General features: G+C 37.1%; 1 protein-coding gene across 2 annotated transcripts in view; it reads right to left on the bottom strand.

The window, feature by feature from the left end:
* Nucleotides 1–25,597, bottom strand: part of GRIA2 (glutamate ionotropic receptor AMPA type subunit 2) — a 172,796-nt gene that overhangs the window by 67,514 nt on the left and 79,685 nt on the right. For both annotated transcript variants that reach the window (XM_081539063.1, XM_081539064.1), the window contains exons 3-4: nt 15,043–15,282; nt 3,318–3,514 (exon numbers count right to left, since the gene is read on the bottom strand). In XM_081539063.1, the coding sequence (XP_081395189.1) occupies nt 3,318–3,514; nt 15,043–15,282 (437 nt within the window). The remainder of the gene's footprint in view (nt 1–3,317; nt 3,515–15,042; nt 15,283–25,597) is intronic.

Raw genomic sequence — 25,597 nt, 5'->3', positions numbered from 1 at the left:
TTCTAAGTGGTCGCTATTTGGAAGGGAGTTCGGGCTTATATTATTTTGCAACTTATTTTATGTAAGACAACTAAATTGCCTTTTCCCAGAAAAAGAACACTCTGTATTGAAGGTAGGATTTTGAAGAAAAGATATCCTCCTAAATGAAACGTATTTTAATTAACATAAGCTGAATACAGATGGTCACATCTCATATTTCCTACTGGCATCTACTGACTGTGCTTACTGGTCATCCTACTGTATGAATCATGCATGTCTTCTTTCTGGGAATTAAGAAAAATCATAGTATAAATGGAGCTACCAGAGTCAGAAGTCCTTGACTTGTGTGTTCATTGACAGAAAGGAGAAATATGAAAATGGTCTAGCCCTACTTCTGTGTAAGAGTTAGTATCAGCCATACAATCATATCTCTATTTTATGGAGCCATTAGTATTATACTAACAACAGTAAGTTTGTTAATTTCTGAATGCGTTTGATGTATGAGTCCTTTTCCTACCTAGTCACAACTAGAAATAGATGTTTCTAAGATTTTATTAGGTGATAAAGTACTCAAGACTAACATCATTTAATTCTATTTCTAACTTATAGCTATTAGGAATATAAAGTTTTATCTCATCTCCATTCTCTTGACAGAGGGAATAAGTAAATAGTGTTTCCTTTTCTTTAAATGTACCTTAGTCTTACTTTTTGCCTAGTAAACTCTATTCAACAAAGGCCTTCAATGATCTCCCAATTGAAATTACTTCTGTGTTTAACTTTTTTCTCATAATATCCTGTTCTGTTCCTTAATAGTATACAGCATTATTCTAGCTGCATATTTACGGGACTGTAAAACATCATGACTGTTCACCTTGATGGGGCAGGCCAGTTCTGTCTAACATTATGTTTTTGGATCTACTGCAGTGCCTGTCTGGCAAACATTAGATGCTCAGAGAAATTTATTGAACAAACACATGAAGGCTTGAACACAAGCCAGCCAGCCAAGTGGTACCTGTGTGTGAACCTTTCATAAATCTTCCAACTCCTGTTAAGACAGATATTTCCTCCTCCATGCTCTTATACCACATTGCATTATAACCTGCAATACTGCAGCATTGATTATGTGTGCACACTTTCCTTCCCCTCTAAACAGTGAATTCATGGGGTGCAATCAAGGCGCTTTCTTTCCTTTCTCTGTATCCCTCATTCCAGACACATATAATGTCCTCAATAAATGCATACATGCACATTGTACATTCAAATAAAATATATGCCCAAGATACTGTGTACATTTTGAATGGATGTCCATATGGACATTTATTTAATCACAATCATGTATTACTTGTTTCAAAACATTCTGTTCCATGAAGTAATGTCATTTGCAGCAACACTGATGGATCTAGAGATTATCATACTAAATGAAGTAAGCCAAAGACAAATACCATATGATATTATCTACATGTGGAATCTAAAATATGATACAAAGGAACTTACCTATGAAATAGAAATGGACTCACAGACATAGAGAACAGATTTGTGGTTGCCAAGGGGGAGAGATGAGGGAGTGAAGGACTGGGATTTGGGGATTAGCAAATTCAAACTATTATATATAGAATGGATAAACAACAAAGTCCTATTGTATAGCACAGAGAAGTCTATTCAATATTCTGTGATAAACCATCATGGAAAAGAATATGAGAAAGAATGTATATATATATACATAGATATAGATACAGATATATATAACTGAATCACTTTGCTGTACAAGAGAAACTAGCTAACATTGTAAATCAACTATACTCCGATAAAATAAATTTTAAGAAGTTCCATTCCATATATTCCCAGTTGCTCTCATAGTTTCTCTCTTCTGGTTTTGAAAGAAATATTTTCTTATAGGCTTTCACCAACCTGTATTATGATGAGTCATGCATACATAAATTTTTAAAAGCAAAAACTAATGACTATTATTAAAATGCAGTTTTAATGAGAATCTCTTCTGAAATTCAAATGAGTCATTGAGGTCACATTTGAACAAGAGGACTTCAGGTTAGAAACAATCCCAGTCTCACATCCCAAGATAAGAATTAAGACTGTTCTACTGATATGTTCACTTCTCTGACATACAACATTTGGTTCTTCCTTATAACAAGCTAGTTTTATTCACTTATTCAATATTTCACGAGAAATCTATTTTGTATATCTTAGGCCTTGTATTATTGTAGATCAATTAAGGCTTCATCAATATTTACATTTGCAAAATGCTTTGTGTTATATGGATTAATGGATCTAATTTTCTCTTCAAAGCCTAGAGAGACAATAAATGGATAGGAAACTGCATATTTTATTTCCAATCCTATATTATTCCAAGGAATAATTTTATATATATTCATTTATATATGTAAATAACATATAAATGAATATATATATATATATCATTATTCTAAGGAAAATATAAATAAACATTTTCAGTTGAAAAAGAAGCAGATTCCAGTGGAGGAGACTTCAGTCAGTAAATCCTGATGCTTTTCACCACCACCCCTGGTCACCCCCTATTTGTATAACATAAATGACTTTATTTCTATCCCTTGAATATCACTACATGGCTGTCGTATTCTGAAAGACCTGAAATTTTGAAAGAAAAATCATGTGAAGAGCACAGATAAAGCATCTATATCTCTGGTATCATGTTATTCTTTAAAATATTGCAAATTACTACATCTAGTTTACTTCTCAAACAGAAAGGACAAAGTATATCTCTCCTATGTATTTTATTTTCATAGATTAATAGTTTCATAAGTGACACAAAACCTACATACTAGGAGGAAAAAATTTCTTCTTGGAAAAATAATCACCTGTTCTTTCTGAAGACCTAAACCCATTCAGACAACAACCCAGGTTTAGCATACCACATTGTATCCTAAATGTTTGATCCTTCATGTCTTGCCAAAGAATTCATATTTTACTTACTTTTCCCTTAGGACCTAGACTTATTTTCACTTAATATGTATCTGTTTCTTTATCTCTAAAAAGTTCAAAGGAATTGAATTTTAAATTTCTATTTCAAAATACTGAAGTTTAGGACAATTACCATACACAACATGGAGCCAGGAATCATGTACTGAATATATGTAATGAAATGATTAGTGTGATATGTCAGCATTGTTGAGGAACCCCTGCTATTGCTCACTGAAGCCAGAGATAATCTAACTGATGATCCGTGCTGTATCCTCCCTAAACCGTCAAAAACTGCTGCGCCAGCATCTCACACACACATTCTGCAAACGCTGACGCTGCGCGCACCCTCTAAATTTGGTGCCTTAGGAAACAGAGGAGCCAACCTGGTCTACGATGTCGTTGACTTTGTCCCGCTCACAGTCCAGGATGACACGCCGCTCCTTTTTTAGCTCCAGATCCTGGAAGAGGGAGCGGTAGGTCTCATCTTTCTTGTCGTTGTTAATGTTCCCCACGTTGATGGCAGTCACTTGCCACTTCTTCTCGGCCGCAGAATCCAGCACGGCCTGCAGGGTGGACAAGCCTAGGAAGACAGAGACGTGGGGCTATGAGGAGGCTGGAGAAACACAGAACCGTGCTGGGAAACTGACAGCAAATATATTTTGAAGGCTGATATTTTTGTGCAGTTAAGGGGATGTTGACACCTTTAAAAAGCTACAGCTAAAATCCTTATCAACATCTATTTATTTCCGCTTTACATCAAAAGCTCTTTCCTCTAACTGCCATTGTTTTGATGGAAAGAGTCATAGTTGGAGGAAAACCACACCTGTTTCTTTCGGCCCCCTTTTCTCAACTATCTTCCTCTGAATAGTACCAAAGTGTGTTGTTGTTTTTTTTAATACTTTGGGGTTCTGTTTTGTCTTGTCTTGTTTGTTTTGGCCACACTACGCAGCGTGCGAGATCTAGGTCCTCCTAGGAGGGTTTGAATCTGCACCCTTGGCAGTCTGTAAAAGCACCAGTCATAACCACTGGACTGCCAGGGAATTCCCTATTTCTGGTTTTTTGTTGTTGTTGTTGGTTTACTTGTTTTTGCTTTAAGATTTTTTTTTAATGTGCACCATTTTTAAAGTCTTTATTTAATTTGTTACAGTATTGCTTCTGTTGTTTATATTCTGTTTTTTTGGCTTCAAGGCATGTGTAATCTTAGCTCCCTGACCACGTATTGAACCCACATGTCCTGCATTGGAAGGTGAAGTCTTGACCACTGGACTGGGAAAGTCTCTATCTCTGGCTTTAACAAAATAAAAAGACATTCCATTCTTTCTTGTACAGAATGGAAAAGTAATATTTGTTTATCTATGACACTCTGTTTCACATTATTATCCTGAAGAGGCTGAGTCTGTTTTCAGTGAGATTAGTCTAGGTGGGTCTCTGTGAGCCTAAAAGCCAATCATCTCTGAGACTCTATTTCCTCCTATTGTTTTCTAGTGAGCAGTTGTTATTTTCTTCCTCAGCTTTCTGTTATATGATTTTTTTTGTGTGTTATTGGGACTAATGCTGCAGAAATCACATGCTCACTTCTTAACCAGATGGGCAGCCAGATTTCTCACACATATTCGTTACATTTACTTAACTTCCCAAATGTGAGACCACTCTGCTACTAGTAACCACTTATAGCATCATACAACTTAGAAAATGGTATTTTTATTTTTAGTTGTTCACACACTACCTCATATGTAGTATTTGGAGGAGGAACACTTTGGGAACGTCTTTCTTAAAGTTAATTCTGCCATTTAACATTTGGAAAACCAGTATATAAACGTGTCTTTCATGTTACTTCAACTCTTCATAGCCAACACAAATTCAGCACTTCTACAAAGAGCTTAATGAACAATAAAAATCAAGGCTCCAAAAAGAATTCAGGTCTCCTCACATCATCTTCCTTATTCCAGACAGACAAGACTATTGATCCTCTTTTATCCATAGAATGTGGGACTTACCCAATGTAATCACATGACTCTAAAAGCTTTATTCATATACTAAACTTTATGTAAATCTACAAAAAAATATGTGCATTCTAAATCTTGTTAAAAATTACCTGATCCTGGAAAATACTGTTAAAGTTTTTACTGATTCTATACTGGCCAAGGATATTTAAGAAGGGTCTAGAACATCTTGTTATACCATAAAGCAAGGAAACACTGCAAAACTACCAGCACTGGGTCAAAGACTCAGAAACCAATTTGAGAAGAATCACTTTAAATAAAGATGAGGCAATGTGAACATCAGTAAGAATAATATCTACAAAAGACTTAAGTATATACGTTTTTAAAATCCATAAATTAGCAATGGCAGTTAATAAAAACATGTTTTTGCCTTTGAAAGATGCCATTTAATGGCTTTTTGAAAGGAGCCAAGTAATTATTTTGAAAACTCATAAATAAAGGAAAATAAACAAGCTTTTATCCTGTCTTTCCTATATGAACTCTACTCAGGGTGATAATTAAAGGAGGTTTTTATTTTTGGAAAAAAATCCAGCTAATAAATGATGAAATAATACAGATTCAAACTTATAACCAATCTTGTAACACCGAGTAAATTAATGAATCAAGATAACAGTGGCAATATAGGCAATGTGTTAAATGCCACAGTGGTGCAATCATCAAATTCCAAACTGCAAGAATCTCTTCAAGAAAATTAGAGATACCAAGGGAACATTTCATGCAAAGATGGGCACAATAAAGGACAGAAACATTATGTACCTAAGAGAAGCAGAAGATACTAAGAAGAGGGGGGAAGAATACACAGAAAAACTATACAAAAAGGATCTTAATGACCCAGATAATCATGATGGTGTGATCACTCACCTAGAGCCAGACATCCTGGAATGCAAAGTCAAGTGGGCCTTAGGAAGCATCACTATGAACAAAGCTAGTGGAGGTGATGGAATTCCAGCTGAACTATTTCAAATCCTAAAAGATGATGCTGTGAAAGTGCTGCACACAAAGTTTGCAATATGCCAGCAAATTTGGAAAATTCAGCAGTGGCCACAGGACTGGAAAATGTCAGTTTTCATTCCAATTCCGAAGAAAGGCAATGCCAAAGAATGTTTAAACTACCACAAAATCGCACCCATCTCACACACTAGCAAAGTAATGCTCAAAATTCTCCAAGCGAGGCTTCAACAGTACATGAACCAAAAACTTCCAGATGCTCAAGCTGGATTTAGAAAAGGCAGAGAAACCAGAGATCAAATTGCCAATATCCACTGGATCATGGAAAAACCAACAGAATTACAGAAAAACATCTACTTCGCTTCATTGGGCTTCCCTGATAGCTCAGTTGGTAAAGAATTCATCTGCAATGTAGGAGACCCTGGGTTCAATTCCTGGGTCGGGAAGATTCCCTGGAGAAGGGATAGGCTAACCACTCCAGTATTCTTGGGCTTCCCTTGTGGCTCAGCTGGTAAAGAATTTGCCTACAATGCAGGAGACCTGGGTTCAATTCCTGGGTTGGGAAGATCCCCTGGAGAAGGGAAAGGCTACCTGTTCCGGTATTCTGACCTAGAGAATTCCATAGACTGTATAGTCCATGGGGTCACAACGAGACAGACAGGACTGAGCAACTTTCACTTTCACGCTTCATTGACTACTCTAAAGCTTTGATTGTGTGGATCACAACAAACTGTGGAAAATTCTTCAACAGATGGGAATACCAGACCTTACTTGTCTCCTGAGATACCCATATGCAGGTCAAGAAGCAACAATTAGAACCAGACATGGAACGATGGACTGGGTTCCAAACTGGGAAAGGAGTATGCCAAGTCTGTATATTGCCACCCTGCATATTTAACTTATATGCAGAGTACATTATACAAAATGCCAGGCTAGATGAAGCACAAGCTGGAATCAAGATTGCTGGGAGAAATATCAATAACCTCAGATATGCAGATGACACCACACTATGGCAGAAAGCAAAGAGGAACTAAAGAGCCTCTTGATGAAAGTGAAAGAGGAGAGTGAAAGTGTTGCCTTAAAACTCAACATTCAAAAAACTAAGGTCATGGCATCCTGTCCCATCACTTCATGGCAAATAGATGGGGGAACAATGGAAACAGTGACAGACTTTATTTTCTTGGGCTCCAAAATCCCTACAGATGGTGACTGCAGCCATGAAACTGAAACACACTTGCTCCTTGGAAAAAAAGCTATGACAAATCTAGATAGCATATTAAAAAGCAGAGACATTAGGATTCTGACAGATGTACGTATAGTCAAAGCTATGATTTTTCTAGTAGTCATGTATGGATGTGAGATTTGGACACAGAGAAAGCTGAGCACTGAAGAATTGATACTTTTGAACTGTGGTGTTGAAGAAGACTCTTGAGAGTCCTTTGTACTGCAAGGAGACCAAACAGTCAACCCTAAAGGAAATCAGTCCTGAATATTCATTGGAAGGATTGACGCTGAAGCTGAAGCTCCAATGCTTTGGCCACCTGATGTGCAGAACTGACTCATTGTAAAAGACCCTGATGCTGGGAAAGATTGAAGACAGAAGGAGAATGGGACGACAGAGGATGAGCTGGCATCACCAACTCAACTGACATGCATTTGAGCAAGCTCCTGGAGATGGTGAAGGACAGGGAAGGCTGTCATGCTGTAGTTCATGGGGTCGCAAAGAGTGGGACATGATTGAGCAACTGAACTGACTGACAGATGTGGGGAAACTATATCACCTTTCAAAAGGCTTAAGAGGTATGTTAACCAACTGGATATATGGGGCTCATTTTTATCCTGATTCAAACTGTAAAAAAGCAGATGATGTTAGAAACAAATTAATGTTAACTTGCTTATATATGATAATACTACTGTGGTTATATTTAAACCAAGAGAATTATTCTTTCAAAATACAAACTGAAATATTTACAGATGAAATAACAGGATGTGAATTATCTGCTTGAAAATAATGGTGAAGGGCAGAAGGATAGGGATAAAATGACATTCCTCTGATCAGTCATTAATAACGTTGGGTTAAGGGTCCCGGAGGGTCTCCATATTATTCTATCCTTGCTATTATTTAAAATATTTCATAATGAAATTTAAAAATAATTTACTTCCATTTCAAATTGAAAAGTAGAACCATAAATTAAACTTAAAATGAATTGTGTGGAGTTTTGGGGCAAAACAACAAACTCAGTTTCCTTCATTTGGTCTTGTAACAACAATAAAAACAAAATTAAAATAAACAAGGTTTTCTCAAGGGATAATTTAAATAGCGACTACATGCCATTGTAAAAAATATATTAATGGTAAGACTTTTTTAAAAAATTGGGGGATCACCTATGATTTCCATTCACTGTAAATAAATAGCCAGGTCTCCCACTTGGCACAGTGGTAAAGAATCACCTGCCAATGCAGGAAGCACAAGAGACACAATCCTTCCAGGATGTAATTCAAGTCCTTCTCTTGATTTTCATCATCAGTGAGGACAGTACCACAGTTGGTCATCAGAATCAATTCGATAGCTATTAATGTGCTTGAAAACAGTTATTAAGTTCATTCAGTTTTCTTTTCTAGTAGGAAAAAAAGAAAGCTAATTTTCTAAACTTTTTCCACTGTCAAGATCCTACCTTTTCACATTCCAATCATGATGTGACTCTCCTTTGTTACCTCTTTAAAAACTATATATCAGTTTTACATAGACATATGCATGTGTGTGCACTAAGTCACTTCAGTAGTCTCTGACTCTTTGTGACCCCATGGACGGTAGCCCTCCAGGCTCCTCAGACCATGGGATTCTTCAGGCAAGAATACTGGAGTGGGTTGCCATGCCCTCCTCCAGGGGATCTTCTAGACCCATGGATTGAACCTGCATCTCCTGCATTTCAGGCTGGTTCTTTACCACTGAGCCACCAGGGAAGCCCACACACAGGTATATTTCTTTCCTTTTGGACTTTCTTCCCATTCAGGTCGCCACAGAGCACTGAATAAGTTCCCCGTGCTATACGGCAGGTTCTCATCAGTTATCTATTTTATACATAATATCAATAGTGTATATGTGTCAATCCCAGTCTCCCTATTCATTTTATATCCCCCTTTTCTCCCTTAGTATACATATGTTTGTTCTTTACACCGATGTCTCTATTTCTGCTTTGCAAGTAAGATCATCTACACCATCTTTCTAGATTCCACAGGCATTAATATACAGTATTTGTTTTCCCCTTTCTGACTTACTTCACTCTGTTTGACAGTCTCTGCAGTGACCTAAATGGGAAGGAAATCCAAAAGAAGAGGGAATGTATGTGAATGTGAAGCTGATTCACTTTGCTGCACACTAGAAACTAACACAACATTGTAAAACAACTGTACTCCAAAAAGAAAGCTATTAAACCCACCCAACCCAAGACCTCTCTGCCATAATTTAAATACATTATTTTGCTTTTTTATACTTAGTATTTGAAGCTATTATATAAAAGCACAAATAAAAATTCTCTTTTTGCACACCTTAAATAATCATATCATGGGTGGTGATCTATATGTCATAGAAGTATTACCTCTTTCCCTTCCACACAAACTAGCTTAGAAGTATCTTTATAAATACATTCATCCCTTAATTCAGAATATAAACTTGTATGAACAATGGGAATTCTATATAAATATTGGTTTGTTTAAAACTTTTAGTAGCTGGTTATTCGACTGGTATCTGTACCACTAAATCAGGATATATAAATCCTGGCTTAATCTCTTACTATTTCATTGCTTAAGACAAAGAAAATTTGAGATACACAATTGTTCATCTACAAATAGAAAAAATCTGGAAAATTAATTGTTCTATCAAATAAATGCACTTAAAATATATTCTGAAAAACCTCAAGAATATTATAGAACTCTAAAATTAAGTTCTATACTAAATGCTCAGATTTCTGGAAAGAAGAAAGAATGGCTAAAGTACTGTTACTTATTTCTTTACTGTATTACATCTTCCTGTGCTTAACTGTTGCTGGATTAGTTATAGCTGTATAACCTATTCATAAACTGACAATCTCCCTAAATCTTCTCTCCAAGTATTACTAGAAGCAGTTAACAGGCTTATCTTGAGCTAGTGTTCATAATACTGTGACAAAGTTATAGAAAAACCTGCAGCCCCCAAACAAGTGAAGTCTAAATGTCTTGCATGCGTGCTGAGTCACTTGAGTTGTGTCCAACTCTGTGAGACCCTATGGACTGTAGACTGCCAAGTTCCTCTGTCCACAGGATTCTCCAGGAAAGAAGACTGAAGTGGGTTGCCATTTCCTTCTCCAGAGGATCTTCCCAACTCAGGGATCGAACCTGTGTCTCTTATGTCTCCTGCATTGGCAGGCGGGTTCTTTACCAGTAGTGACACCTAGGAAGCCCCATAAATATCTGAGTTTTCACATTAACGGGTGGGATTAAAAATGACTACTGAAAATAGTTCTATTTCATTCAGACCATGTCTTTTTTCTTAAAAATATTTTCTTTGTTCCATTTAAAATTCACTACCCCTATTCATCTTTCAAGCACAGAAATTAATATTTATGATTACTAAATCAAAGCAGCATGCCTAGACCAGATTAGATTAATATATATTTCCCCCTCTGACTTTCTCAGGAACATGGTAAAAGAAATTTGTAATTTGGAAGCATTTTTATTCTATGCATGGTGCCTTTTTAGAACTGGAATCAACGTGCCTTTCCTTCAGGGAAAAACAGTATGGTTCAAAATTAAAACCAAGTTATAAATCATTAGTTCTGGTTTTACCTACTGTCTACAGAAATGTATTACCTTACTTTATCAATACTAACCCAATAAATAAAAACCACATTTTGAGCAAGTTCTGGTTCAAATTTAGTACATATGTATCCAAAGAAAAACGTATATTGAATGCATTAATATAGGTAACCCCATTACTCTATAGCTCAAATATGTTGAAGATCCATCTAGCTACTCTTTCTGGAGCTTTAGGAAGGATGCTGGGGTAACAAGGAGTTCCAGGCTGCTGTCACATAACTTGGATAAAGAGAAGACTCCAGCAGTTCTAAGCGGTCACATGGCACCCCAATCACAAGTAATCCTAAAATAGTCAAAGATCTACACAAAGATCAGGATGCATATTTGTCCTCCTTTGTCTACAGTTGGTGGGGCAGGGGAACAAAACATGACATAAATGTATGAATAACCATTTTAAAATGTGATACAACAGCAAAGCTATAACAATTGTTATTAATAAGGAAAAATCAGAGAGCAAGCATCCCATTTCTGTAAGACAAGTAGAACATTACATGAAGGTTAAGTCTTTTGCCAGTATTTTGAGTCTTACACATTTATCTCTGAAAACAGATTCTGATAAAAGGCCAGTGTAATACTCTTCATATTAAAACATAAGTATCCATTTGAAAATAACTTGAAAATGTATCCACAAAGTCAATTCTGGCTTTAATATACAATTACTTAATAATATCACTCTAACAGTGACCTCTCCATGGCTGCACTTGACCTCAAATCAATTTGTATAATTTAATGATCAGAGATTATCTCATCGCTTCAATTTCATTCAATATTTCTAAAGTGTTAATAAAATCATTAAAATGTCTCAGGTTCTTTTCACAAGTACATAAGTCTATCCTCATCATCTGATCCTTTATTCCCCAGAGCTTGTCTTTCTTCTCTCTTCAAATACTAAAGTTTCTCTTTTTCTATTTATATCAGCTGTTGTCTCCTTGAATTATCTCAAAAGTTCAGTGTCAACTAGAGGGTGCCATAGAGAGGGTGAAGTGTGTCCCCAAAGATAAAACGCCACCTTCCACCTCATCAAAAAGTAAGGAGAATTCATCTCTGATCCTTTGATTTAGCAAGCAGGATTCAGGTTCTAATATCATCTCAAAACACACAGATGTTCAACTCATTCATTTATTAACCCCATTTATTGACTATCAACTCTGTTCCAGCATTATCTTAAGCACTGTATGTACAGTTAAGTGTAGTGGTTACTGCCAGGGCATTGGCTTCCTGGATGTATAGCCAGATCTTAAATAAAAAGATTAAAATCTGTGTGAGTAAACAGTTCCTAGAACAGACTAGAAGTTTAATCCTTGGGTGAAAGAATGAACATCAATATTAATTATATATTGTGATAAGTACTATAGGAAAAAAAGAGATTACTTTGAGAGAAGATAATAATATTAAATGCATCTCTGTGGGAATGTTATATAACCTGAGACCTAAGCAGAAATATTTAGAAGAATGTGCAGAGATCTGAGGTGAAAGAGTTTGGTACTTCTGAGAAAGTGAAAGAATGTTAGTGAAATGGGTTTAGCTTGGCAGATGAGCAAGACTATAGTATAAATGGGCAGGAACCAGATACTAATAAGACCCTAAAGTCATGTTAGTAATTTTTAACTTTATCTTCATTATAATGAAGAGCCATTGGAGTATATTAAGCAAGGGATCAATGTGGCCAGAAAAGCATATAAAACAGTAAAAAAACAGAGCTACCATATGATCCAGCAATCCCACTCCTGGGCATGTGCTGTGCTCAGTCGCTTAGTCGCGTCAGACTATTTGCAACCCCATGGACAGTAACCCACCAGGATCCTTGTGGAATTTTCCAGGCAACAATACTGAAGTGGGTTGCCATTTCCTCCTCCAGGGGATCTTCCCAAACCCAGGGACTGAACCCACATCGCTTGTGTCTCCTGCATCGGCAGGTGGGTTCTTTACCACTGAGCCAGCTGAGAAGCCACTCCTGGGCATATATCCAGGGAAAACCATAATTCAAAAAGATGGACCCTGATGTTCATTGCAGCACTATTTACAATAACCATGATATGAAAACTACCTAAATGTCCATGTACAGAAAAATGGATAAAGATGTGGTATATATATATATATATATACAATGAAGTACTATTCAGTCATCAAAAAATTAAATAATGCCATTTGCAGTAACATGGATGGACCTAGAGATTATCATATTAAGTGAAATAAGTCAGACAAAGACAAATATCATATGATATCACTTATAAAAAGTGATATCTAAAAATATGACACAAATGAACTTATTTACAAAGCAGAACCAGACTCACAGACATAGAAAACAAACTTATGATTACCAAAGGGTAAACAGAGTGAGAGATAAATTAGAAGCTTGGGACTAATATGCACACACTAGTACATATAGAATAAACAACAAGGACCTACTGTATGGCACAGGGAACTCGATTCAATATCCTATAACATTCTATATTGGAAAAAAATCTGAAAGAGTGGGTATATGTATACGTATAACTGAACTTTGCTGTACACCTGAAACTAACACAATATTGTAAATCAACTACACCCTGATATAAGGCAATGACTATATTTAAAGAAATTAATAAAAGCATTCAAAGTTTCTGGCTCCTTTATGGAGAATGGATTGAAGAGAAACAAGTACAGAAGTGGAAGGATGAAGGATGAGCACATGGGCCTGGAGACTTGACAAGGACACAGAAGAGTGGCTAGAAGTGAAAGTCGTTTAGGTGGTAGAAATCCTGGAAGAGGGGTCAAGAGCAGAAGAGTAAGCAGGGGGCAAGATGCTAAGCCCTTTATCACATGAAAAAGAAGGGTACTGCAGAACAATCCAGCACACTGGAATCTGTATTTAAACAGTTCTGTGTTTCGATTTTTCACTCTCCATGGGTAGAGCAAAGCTCTCCCTTCTCCAAGCCTGGAGAAACTTGCTCAGTTTGTATAGTGATGACTGACTTTCCCACAGGGCGTTCCCATTCTCAGGACTGGAGACCAGGACAGAGAACCTGACACCAGCCTCTGATTGATGTAGTCAACGTCTGCAAACCGATCCTGGAGAAGGGCTGGTGGCAGGCTTGCGGCTCAGCTGTCTTTGCAGGAAAGCAAGGTGCCTTCTCTTGGTAGCAATAAGCTGCTGGTTTTCCCTTCCACCTTTAAAGCACGCTGCTCCCTGAACAGGCTGGTATTTTGGCAATGGTCATCCTCAATAATTCTGAATTTGGTGGTGGACACTCTTTTGAGAAAAATCACCTATGATCATGTGCACAAAGCGTTCATACTATTTTAGGAAGTACACAGACCCACTGAAGCTGAATCACAGACCCAGGAATGGTTAGCAATACCTAGAATTCTATGACATGTAAGGTTAATCAGATCTGCTAATACCAAACTTCAGGACAAATGATGTGGGAAATACAAAGCAAGTGCCCTCATCCCGGAAATAAAAACCAGTATAATGAGCCTAGACTCTAATTGGCATGCTAATCCAAACCATCTCCTCATAAGTAACCACAGAGACTTGTGACAAAGCTTTGGTGTCAAAAGACTTGAGTTCAGGTGAACCACACATGAATGGATCATGAAAAAGTCTTGCAATGTCTCTAAGATTCAGGAATCTCATTACAAAGCAAGGTTAATAACAACCATCCTTGCCTGATACAACTTTTGCATGGGGAAATATTTAATACTTATACATTTTTTAGATGTTCTTATTTGCATATTTACTCAAATCTTACTTAAACTAGTTTCCAAGGAGTCACTTTACTCACCTTGGACTGGAAATATAGATCCTAGGGTCTGAGCTGCTGATATCAGAAAAGGGCTTTTCACATTACAACAGAACATACAGGCATTGTGTGAACACAATCTATCTCTATAAATTGTACATTCACAATGTATTTGCTTGTTTTATTCTAAATATGCTTCCCAGTTCAAACTGCATTTCATTTTCAGAGCATAGTTAAGCCAAGTTACCCTTGGACTATGGCTTCCTGGGTGGCTCAGCAGTAAACGATCTGCCTGCAATGGAGAAGACACAGGTTCGACCCCTGGGTCGGGAAGATCCCCTGGAGGAGCGCGTGGCAACCCACTCCAGTATTCTTGCCTGGAGAATCCCATGGACAGAGGAGACTGGTGGGCTATAGCCCATAGGGTAACAAAGAGTCAGACACTACTGAAGCTACTAAGCATGCACGCACCCTTGGACTATACTCACACAGCTCTATAACATCCTGTGTAAGTATGAATATAATGCGTGGGCACTGAACTTGACCCATTACAAAGAGAGAGAGGCATTGTCACTTACCTCTGTCACTGTCGTAGAGGTAGGCAAACTTGTCCCACTGGTAGTACTCAATCAAGCTGAGGAGGGCTCCTTTGAGGTCTGGTCGCATCTGAATGACAAATGGATGGGTGCCATCTGTTGGGAAGCTGGGAGTGATGAAGGACACATGGAGTGTGCCACAAAATGATGTGATGGTGTTTACTGACTTCTTGTCATAAAATCCAAAAATAGCATAGACTCCTCTTGAAAACTGGGAGCAGACTAGAAGAACAGGGGAAAGAGAAAGATAAATCATTGAAAATGGCATATGATTGCATGCATTTGCTTGAAGCTAATGTCATTTCATATAATATACAAAAGAATCAACGAATTAAAACATATAGAGAGCTGATAGTTCATCAAATTTATGAAGACTTATTTAACACTCTATTTGAGAAATACAAATAATTATAAAGCATTAAAAAATAATTCTGGTTATGGGACTATATCGAACTTAAAAGTTTTTGCACAGTGAAAGAAACTATCAACACATCTAAAAAGGCAGCCTACTGCCTACTTCTGTCTTTCTCTACTCCAACCAGTTCACTAACAGCATATGTTATATACCTGGTGCTTGCCCTGTGGCCTGACATGGTACATTAACTTACCTATTTCTCTTGATAACCCTCAAAATAGGAGCTATTATTATTTCCAAATTGCTGATAAGAAAATTGAAATGTAGGAAGATAAACTGACTCAACCAGTCAGACATCTAGTAAATGAGAGATGCTGTATTAAAACCCAAACAGTTGGGATTCAGAGTCCACACTCTTTATTAATGGATAATGTTGTGTTTCTCACCAGGATTAGTGGAATACCTACTCAGCGTTCTTCCTTCATCCAATTATGCCCCTTTCATTCAATTCTCCACAATTTCACCAGAATAATTTTTTTAAGGTTTTTGTAAATTTTATTTTAAATTAGTTTATTTATCTATTTTTTAACTTTACAATATTGTATTTGTTTTGCCATACATTGACATGAATCCACCATGGGTGTACATGTTTTCCCCTTCTAGAAACCCCCTCCCACCTCCCTCCCCATCCCATCCCTCCAGGTCATCCAGGTGCACCAGCCCCGAGCACCCTGTTTTTGAAACACAAATTTAATCCTATCTTTCTGAGAAGTAGGGTTCCTTTGTCCAAGACTAACCCCTGCAACACACAATACAAACCACACTCCAGTACTTAAGACAAAAAATTCAGGTCAACTACATGCTTTGAGTGGATGAATAACTGATGTTTTTTAATTTCAAAGTTTATTTCAATCCAAAATATGAAGTCAGCTATCCAAACTTCCTTTTACATTGATTAAACTTCATTTAAAGGATAAAGCCAATACTATCATATTTCACTTTAATTTAATCAGAAAATAAATGATCTATAGAAAAAGTAGATTTGTTTCATAAATAAGAGTATTATTTATTTTTGTAAGTAAAGATCATTGTTTCATAAATAAGAAAATCGCCAAAGACTATAATAGCTAATTGCAGGCAATCAATACATGATAAGCAACAATTTCTAATGACTACTGTGTGATATGAAATGAAAGGAAAGCCAGATTGGTTATTTTTTTGAGTGGCCTTTATTCATCAAATATTCCTATTTTCCTTTAAATATTTATTAGTCTTCAACTCATTTCTGCCTTTCTAACATAAGACATTTTCTGGGATTTTAAGTATAATATGTCATTGTATAATGTGTCTAGGTCTGTGTAATGTATCAATTGCCATCTTTACTACCGATTTTCTGCACAACAGACTAATATATCTCAGAAAATAACTGTGTGTATTTATTTACATTTATTTTAAAACTTTAACATAAAGCAAAGATAAGATTCCTGACATTTTCACACTTATAGTTCTGTCCTTGTCTGAGTACAGAACTGGAAAACCACCTTTAATGTGTCTGACTCTGCTCATTGCTTGCATGCATGAAAAAGCCCTTTCACTATTAAAACCCTTCTAGGCAAATTCTGCCATGATTTATTTTACACACGTATATATGTGTACTGACACGTATATCTTAAATCTCAAGCTTGTTCAGAAATTGTTGATTCCACAAGACATAAAAATGAGAAGTTGCTCTAAAATTCTCTATGGGTCTATTTTAATTCATTTCTTACAAAGTGTTGGCATATCACCTAAATACTATAGGAATATCAGGCAACATGATTTATTAATGAGGCTTCCTCCTCCACCTCAGTGAATCACTCGGTAAAAGAGGCCAGTGTTTGAATACACAGTCTGAATAAGGAGCCATTACCTTTCATTTTCCATTTGTTTTAGACTCTGGAGTAAGTTGTCAAGGGACCTCCTGGTTATCATGACCATCTGGAAACACCTGGCACTGGTCCAACGATATGCACAAGCTGCACAAGACTTCATCAGAAATGACAATTCACTAACTCAGGAGGGACGTGAAAAAAGTGCAGGCAGTTCAGCTAATTTTCCAGTGGCCATAATTGCAGAACCATGGCCACTCCCTCTTGACTATTCAGCCACCTCTCAGCCTCCCTCCTTGTCCTTCATCTCCCCATGACACATATTCAATTGTCCACTTGCCCATACCCTCTATTTTTTAGGTTTTCCCTCTCTTGGTGTCCCTTTACCACACACACAATGAGCCCCATTTAGCCGACACAACTCCTCTCCCTTGACCTCATGTCTGTCATTGTCCCTGTCCCCAAGCATGATAAGATGACATCGCAATTTATACCCAGGACTCAGTCAGAATGTTGACTTGAGCTAAAGTGTTTCGTTTACCCAATTTTCAAGACCATTTCAACATGAAACACTGAGTGCTATGCTCCTAACACTCCACTCCCAAAATATCAGAGTGTTTGCATGCTATTAATAATACTGATTTTTTCCCCAATACTGCACTGATAGAAGAGCCCACCAACATAATACACAAGAACATGAATGCTCTACTTTGAAAGGACTCCTCCTTGATTAGAAACAAAATTACTCATTTTCATCTCTACCTTATTTCCTAGTAATCCTCCAAAATTCAGTCATTTCCCTAACATATCTATCCTGAAAGAAGGAAGACTTACTATCAAGACAATATTTAAGTAATGTATCATAGCTCTGGAAACAGTTTCAAAGACACATTTCTTTTTTTCTTTTTCATTTTTTTTAAATTTTGCATACAGTCAAAGCTATGGTTTTTCCAGTAGTCATGTGTGAATGTGAGAGTTGGACCATAAAGAAAGCTGAACACCAAAGAAATGATGCTTTTGAACTGTGGCATTGGAGAAGACTCTTGAGAGTCCCTTGGACCTCAAGGAGATCAAACCAGTCAATCCTAAAGGAAATCAATCCTGAGTATTCATTGGAAGGACTGATGCTGAAGCTGAAGCTCCAATACTTTGGCCACCTGATGCAGAGAGGCAACTCATTGAAATAGACCCTGATGCTTGGAAAAATTGAAGGGAGGAGGAGAAGGGGACAACAGGGGACGAGATGGTTGGATGGCATCACTGACTTAATGGACATGAGTCTGAGCAAGCTCCGGGAGATAGTGAAGGACAGGGGAGTCTGGCATACTGCAGTTCATGGAGTTACAAAGATTCCAGTACGACTGAGCGACTGAACAACAATAGCTGATTAACAGTGTTGTGATAGTTTCAGGAGAACAGCAAAGGGACTCAGTCATGCATATACACGCATCCATGTCCTCTAAATTTCCCTCCCATCCAGACTGACATATAACATTGAGCAGAGTTCCGTGTGCTATACTGTAAGTCTTTGCTGGTTATTTATTTTAAATATAGCAGTGTGTACATGTCCATTCCAAACTCCCTAACTATCCCTTCCCCTTATCCTTCCCCAGCAACACTAACAACTCACAGTTCTTTAAGTCTGTGAGTCTGTATATTTTGTAAATAATTTATTTGTATAATTTCTTTTCCGATTCCGCATATAAGAAATGTCATACGATATTTCTCCTTCTCTGTCTGACTTATTTACTCAATATGATGATCTCTAGGTCCACCCATGTTGCTGCAGGTGGCATTAAAATGAGTTAGACAATACTGCACCCCATATAGTCACCTTCTCCCATGTTACCTCTGGAGGCAGAGGAAGGAAGAGAAAGCTCCCCATTTCACATTTAGATTCATGACCCTCATAACTACTCTCTGTATATAAACACTATTATAAACTTCTGAATTATTATGCTAAATAGCATTAGAATTGTATTTATGCCTAAAATTCCAAGCTGAATATAAAATATTAGGTAAAGATGCTCTGAGTACGCCTTTAATTATATATTTAATATCAACTTTGAGAAACTCAGCAAAGGCAAATCCTTTTTACCGGTACTTTAGGTCAAACAGCAGAAATTATAATCTCTTGGGTATAAGTAATTTGCTGATTATTCTACTTTTTATTACAAGCCCAGATGATAAAAGTCAATAACAATGCTGATGGAGCATCCAACTCACATCTTTTTCTCTTAGGTCATTCTGCTCATTGGTGCTGCTAATGCAGCATATTCCATACAGCCTGGAGAACCTTGCATAATTATTTAGTAGAAAGGGAGAATAAAAGAGCCTGATGGTTTTTGTTTACCATTTTTTACATTTATAAATTGCCATTGACTGGTAAACCTGTAGTCTGTTTCATAAGCAGGAACTGTGCTTTGCAGCTTGTGTGAAGTCTGCACAAGTCTGTGTGAAAGCTGCATCACCAAACAAGCCTGACCTGAAAATCTGGAGACCAAAGAAAATCCCTCTCATCTTTTATCACACAGTTTTTGGCACAATGTCCTTGTAAACATTGACCCCAATTTTACTATTGAAATCTTCCTTAAGATCTCTTAATCATTAAATCTAATAATATTTTCTCATATGTAGTTTTCTTGGACTTTCTGAATTTATTTATTATTATTTATTATTTATTCTGTTTCCATACAAAAATTAATCTGTTCTAGTTCTATGAAAACTGCCATTGGTGTTTTGATAGAGATTGCATTGAATCTACAGATTGCCATGAATACTAAAAAGAATATTAAGATGGGATCACTTTACTTAGTAGCCATTTAAAGTTACTTTAAAATAATGACTGTATTTCCTTGTTGCTTACTTGTTTTATACATAATAGTTTATATCTCTTAACCCCTTACACTTATCTTGACTTCCACCCTTCTCTCTCCCCACAGGTAACTAGTTTGTTCTCTATATCTGTGTGTTTCTGTTCTTTATATATGTTCATTTGTTTTACTTTTTAGATTCCAAATATAAGTGATAGCATACAGTATTTGTCTTTCTCTGGCTGACTTATTTCACTAAAAATCATATTACCCTCCAGGTCCATCTATGTTGTTGCCAATGGAAATATTTCATTCCTTTTATGGCTGAGTAATATTTAGTGTGTGTGTGTGTGTGTGTGTGTGTGTATGTGTGTGTGTGTGTGTGACATCTATCCATTTGTCTGTTGATAGACACTTAGACTGGCTTCCCAGGTGGCTCAGTGATAAAGAATCTGCCTGCATTGCAGGAGATGCAGGAGATGCTGGGTCTATCGCTGGGTCAGGAAGATCCCCTGGAGGAAGAAATGGCAACCCTCGCTGGTATTCTTACCTGGAAAATTCCATGGACAGAAGAGCCTTGAAGGCTACAGTCCATGGGGTTGCAACAAACTGAATATGACTGAGCATGAATGCACACACACTTAGGTCACTTCCATATCTTGGATATTTTAAATAATGCTGCTGTGAACATTAAGGTGCATATGTCTTTTCAAATCAGTGTTTTCATTTTCTTTGGAATATATCCAGGAGTAGAATTGCTGAATCACATAGTAGTGCTATTTTTGGTGTTTGGGGGAACCTATATATTGATTTTTATAGTGGCTGCAACAATTTATATTCCCATCAACAGTGCTCAAGGGTTCCCTCTTCTCCACATCTATCCGGCATTTGTTACTTGTAGACTTTTTGGTGATGGTCATTCTGACACGTGTGAGGTGATATCTTATTCCAGTTTGATTTTCATTTTCCTGATAATTAGTGATGTTGCACATATTTTTATGTGTCTATTGGCCATCTGTATGTCTTATTCTGTATGTCTTCTGCCCATTTTTAAATCAGGTTGTTTTCTGATATTGAGTTGTATGAGTTGTTTATATATTTTGCATATTAACTCCTAGTCAGTCAGAGTATTTGCAAATAATTTATCCCACTCTGTAAGTTATCTTTTAATTAAGCATTTAAGTTTAATTAGTTCTTATTTGTTTATTCTTCCTATTGTTTGCATTGTGTTAGGAGTCCAATAAAATAAAATATTGCTCCAATTTGCATTAAACAATGTTCTGCCTACATTTTCTTCAAGGAGTTTTATGATTTCAAGTCTTACATTTACACTTTTAATCTATTTTGAGTTTATTTTTGTATGGTGTTGAAGAATATTCTGTCATTCTTTTATAGGTAGCTGTCCAGTTTTCCCAGTAGCATTTCTTGAAGAGACTTTTCCTCCATTGTATATTCTCGCCTCCTTTGTCATAGATTAGGTGACCATAGGTGCATGGATTTATCTATGTGCTCTCTATCTTGTTCCACTGATCTATATTTCTTTCTTTCTTTCTTTCTTTTGTGCCAGTACTGTACTGTTTTCATTATTATAGATTTGGAGTATAGTCTGAAGTCAGGGAATGTAATGCTTCCAGCTTTGTTCTTTTTTCTCAAGATTGCTTTGGCAATGTGGGACTTCTAGTTTTGTAAAACATGACCTGGGTATTTTGCTAAGAATTGCATTAAGTCTGTAGATTGTTTGGGTATAATGGCCGTTTAACAAGATTAATTTTCTAATCCAAGAGCAAGAGATATCTTTCTACTTCTTTGTATTATCTTCAATTTTATTCATCAATGTTTTATATTTTTCAGAGTGTAAGTCTTTTCACCTCCTTGGTCAAGTTTATCACTACCTTTTTTTAGTTGATTCAAAATGGAATTCTCTTCATGCTTTCTCTTTCTGATAGTTATTTACTAGTGCATGTAGATAAGCAACAGATTTGCAGTTGCTCAGTCACTTAGTTGTGTCCAACTCTTTGCAGTCCCATGGACTGCATCATGCCAAGCTTCCCTGTCCTTCACTATCTCCCAGATTTTGCTCAAACTCATGTCCATTGAGTCCCTAATGGCATCCAACCATCTCATCTCCGTTACTCCCTTCTTCTCCTGCCTTCAATCTTTCCTGGCATCAGGGTCTTTTCCAATGAGTCGACTCTTCTCATCATGTGGCCAAAGTATTGAAGCTTCAACTTTAGTATCAGTCCTTCAATGAATATTCAGGGTTGATTTTCCTTAGGATTGATTGGTTTGATCTCCTTGCTGTCCAAGGGTCTTTTCCAGTACCACAGTTTGAAAGCATCAATTTTCTCATTTTTCTTCCTGTAATAGATTTCTAGTTTCATACCATTATGGTCAGGAAAAATGTTGATGCAATTTCTCTTTTCTTAAATTTGTGAATGTTTGTTTTGTGGCCTACTATGTTATCTATCCTAGAGAGCATATCATGTGCACTTGAAGGGAATGTTTTTTTCTTGTTTTTGGATGGAAGGTCCTATAGATATTCATTAAGTCCAAGTGTTCTGTGTCTGACTATTTCCTTATTTATTTTTTGTCTGGATGTAAGTGACATGACTGAAGCAACTTAGCAGCAGCAGCAAGTGAGGCATTAAAATCCTCTATGATTATTTCATTATTTTCAATTTCTCCCTTTATGTCTGTTAATATTTGCATTATATATTATGTTTTCCTGTATTAAGTCCATATTTATTATATCTAGTGTTATATCTTCTTCTTGTATTGATCCCTTTGCCATTATATGATGCTCTTCTTTGGCTTTTGTTATAGACTTTTTTTAAAAAAGTATTTTGTCTGATATGAGGATTGCTAAACCTACCTTCTTGTCATTTCTATTTGCATAAATTTCTTTTTACATCTCCTCACTTTCAGTCTGTGTATGTCTAGCTCTGAAATGAGACTCCTGTAAGCAGCACATAGGTGGGCCTGGTTTTGTTGTTCAGTCAGCTGCCCCATGTCCTTTGATTGAAGTATTTAGTTCATTGGCATTTACGTGATTACTGAAAAGTTATGTACTTATTGCCATTTTGTTACTTCTTTTGTGTTTTTGTTTTGTCTCATTTTCTCTTTTTATTTTTCTACTTTCACTTTACTCCCTTGTGGTTTAATGACTGTCTGGAGATGTACTTGCATTCCTTTCTATCTAGTTTTTGTGTTTCAGTAATAGGTTTTGGATCTGTGGTTACCATGAAGTTCACAGATGTTGATCTATATCTATTTGTTTCAAACTACTGGTCATTTAAAGTTCAAACACATTCTAAAAGATCAACATTTTTTACTCCCTTCACACACACTGTGTCTTTTCATGTTATATTTAACACCTTCACATTCATCCCTTCACTTCTTAGTGCAATTATAATAAGTGTATATGAAGTGTATAAGAAGTATATATGATTTTACAATTCTTTGTTTTTAAATCTCCATACTAGCTTATTTAAGTGGTGATCCTCAGACTTTGTTATATATTTCCCTTTACTAGTGGGATGTTTTTTCCTTTCTTATAGATACTTACTTCCCATTCCAGCCTTTTCTTTTCCACTTAGAGAAGACCCTTTCACACTTCTTATAGGATTGGTTTAATACTGACAAATTCAATTTTTGCTTGTCTGAAAACTTCTTTGTCTCTCATTCAATTCTAAATGATAATCTTGCTGAGTAGAGTATCCTAGGTTGTAGGTTTTTTCTCTTTTAGCATTTTAACTAAAGCATGCCAGTCCCTTCTAGCCTGCAGAGTTTTTGCAGAAAAATTAGCTGATAACCTTATGGGGTTTCCTTCATATACGACTTTTTCTCTTGCTGCTTTTAGAACTGTCTCTTTAACTTTTGCCATTTTAATAATTCTATGTCTTAGTGTGGGTCTGTTTGGGTTCATCTACTTTGGGATTGGAGAAGGCAAAACTAGATGAACCCAAACAGACCCACACTGGGAGTCGGACATGACTGAGCGATTTCACTTTCACTTTTCACTTTCATGCATTGGAGAAGGAAATGGCAACCCACTCCTGTACTTTTGCCTGGAGAATCCCAGGGACGGGGGAACCTGGTGGGCGGCCGTCTCTGGGGTCGCACAGAGTCGGACACGACTGAAACGACTTAGCAGCAGCAGTAGCAGCAGTTTGGGGTGCTTTGTGCTTCCTATGCCTGAATATCAGTTTCCTTCTGGTTTGGGGAATTTCAGCCATAATATCCTCCAGTACATTTTCAATCTCTTTCTCCTGAGAACTTTAGGCTATAAATAATGCTTAATGTTCTCTCAGAGGTCCCTTAAACTGTTCTCATTTATTTTTCTTTTTGGGTGATTTCTTTTATTCTTTCTTCCAGACCACCTACACATTCTACTGTATCATCTAGTCTGCTGTCAATTCCTTCTAGTGTATTTTTCATTTCAGTTATTGTATTCTTTAGTTCTGTTTATTTTATATACACTTTGTTTCTAAGCCCTTAAAAATTCTCACTGTTTATTATTTTCCCTAATTAAGTGAATATTCTTATTACTAAGAACTGTTTATATGACAATTATTTATTTCTTTCATTAGTTGTTTTTTAGGGGTTTTCTCCTGGTCTTTTAATTGAAACAAACTTCCCTGTCTTCTCATTCTGCTTAACTTTCTCTGTCTCTAGGGAAAAGAGATAGGTAGATGAAACAGTTATCTACCCTGGTCTTGAAGGATGTTCTTGTGTTGGAGAATTCCTATGCAGCCTGCATATGCCCAGTGACTTTGGGGGACAGCTAGGTCTGACATGAGCATAAGTCACATTTCTCCAGGGTGTCCTGGCAGTTATCACATTGGTAGGAGGTGGGGCTGGAGAAAGAGGGGCTAGAGTCAGAACCAGGTGTGAGCTGGGACTTCTCCACTGCTCAGGGGCCACCACACCTTAGTGGGAGCAGAGGCATGTCCCCAATTGTTGGAACAGAAGCCCTGAAGTTTGGTCTGAGCTGGTTCCAGTCCCACTAAGCGTGTACTCTCCCCTCCTCCTAGCAGTGCTGGACCAAGAGGAGCTGGTGTGGACACTTGGTGTGAGTCAGAGCATGGGGTGTGGTGGTTGCAACCCCAGTCAGAGTCTCAGATTACTCCTGACCTGCTGTCATCATTAGTAGTTGGGGCTGCCTTCACCCCATTCAGATGCCACTCCAAGTCTTAGCCATCTCCACTTCTCATGACCTAGCACTCACCTCAGCTGTGGCAGCCCTTGCCCTCATGTGGGGTGAGTGGGGCTCAGTGGGCATGAGGCTCAGGCTGGGGCAAGCAGCGGGCAGTCTCAGAAAACTGTCCATAGTTCCCTATAGTTTCAATCTACTTCCTCCTTTCTGTTTAGGGAGTGAGCAAGTGTGCATGCTCTTTGCCAATGGAGCTGTTTGTTATAGCCTTCCTGTTAGTTCAGCTGGATTTCAAACTATCTTGATCTCAACCTCTTCTGGTATATTCTTGGCTGGAGATGACAGCTCA

Source organism: Giraffa tippelskirchi, chromosome 11 (assembly GCF_054371585.1).
Source record: "Giraffa tippelskirchi isolate mGirTip1 chromosome 11, T2T-mGirTip1v1.2.pri, whole genome shotgun sequence".
NCBI classification, from domain to species: Eukaryota; Metazoa; Chordata; class Mammalia; order Artiodactyla; family Giraffidae; genus Giraffa; species Giraffa tippelskirchi.
The sequence above is the reverse complement of the archived record's forward strand: the minus strand, read 5'-3'. Positions and strand labels throughout refer to the sequence as shown.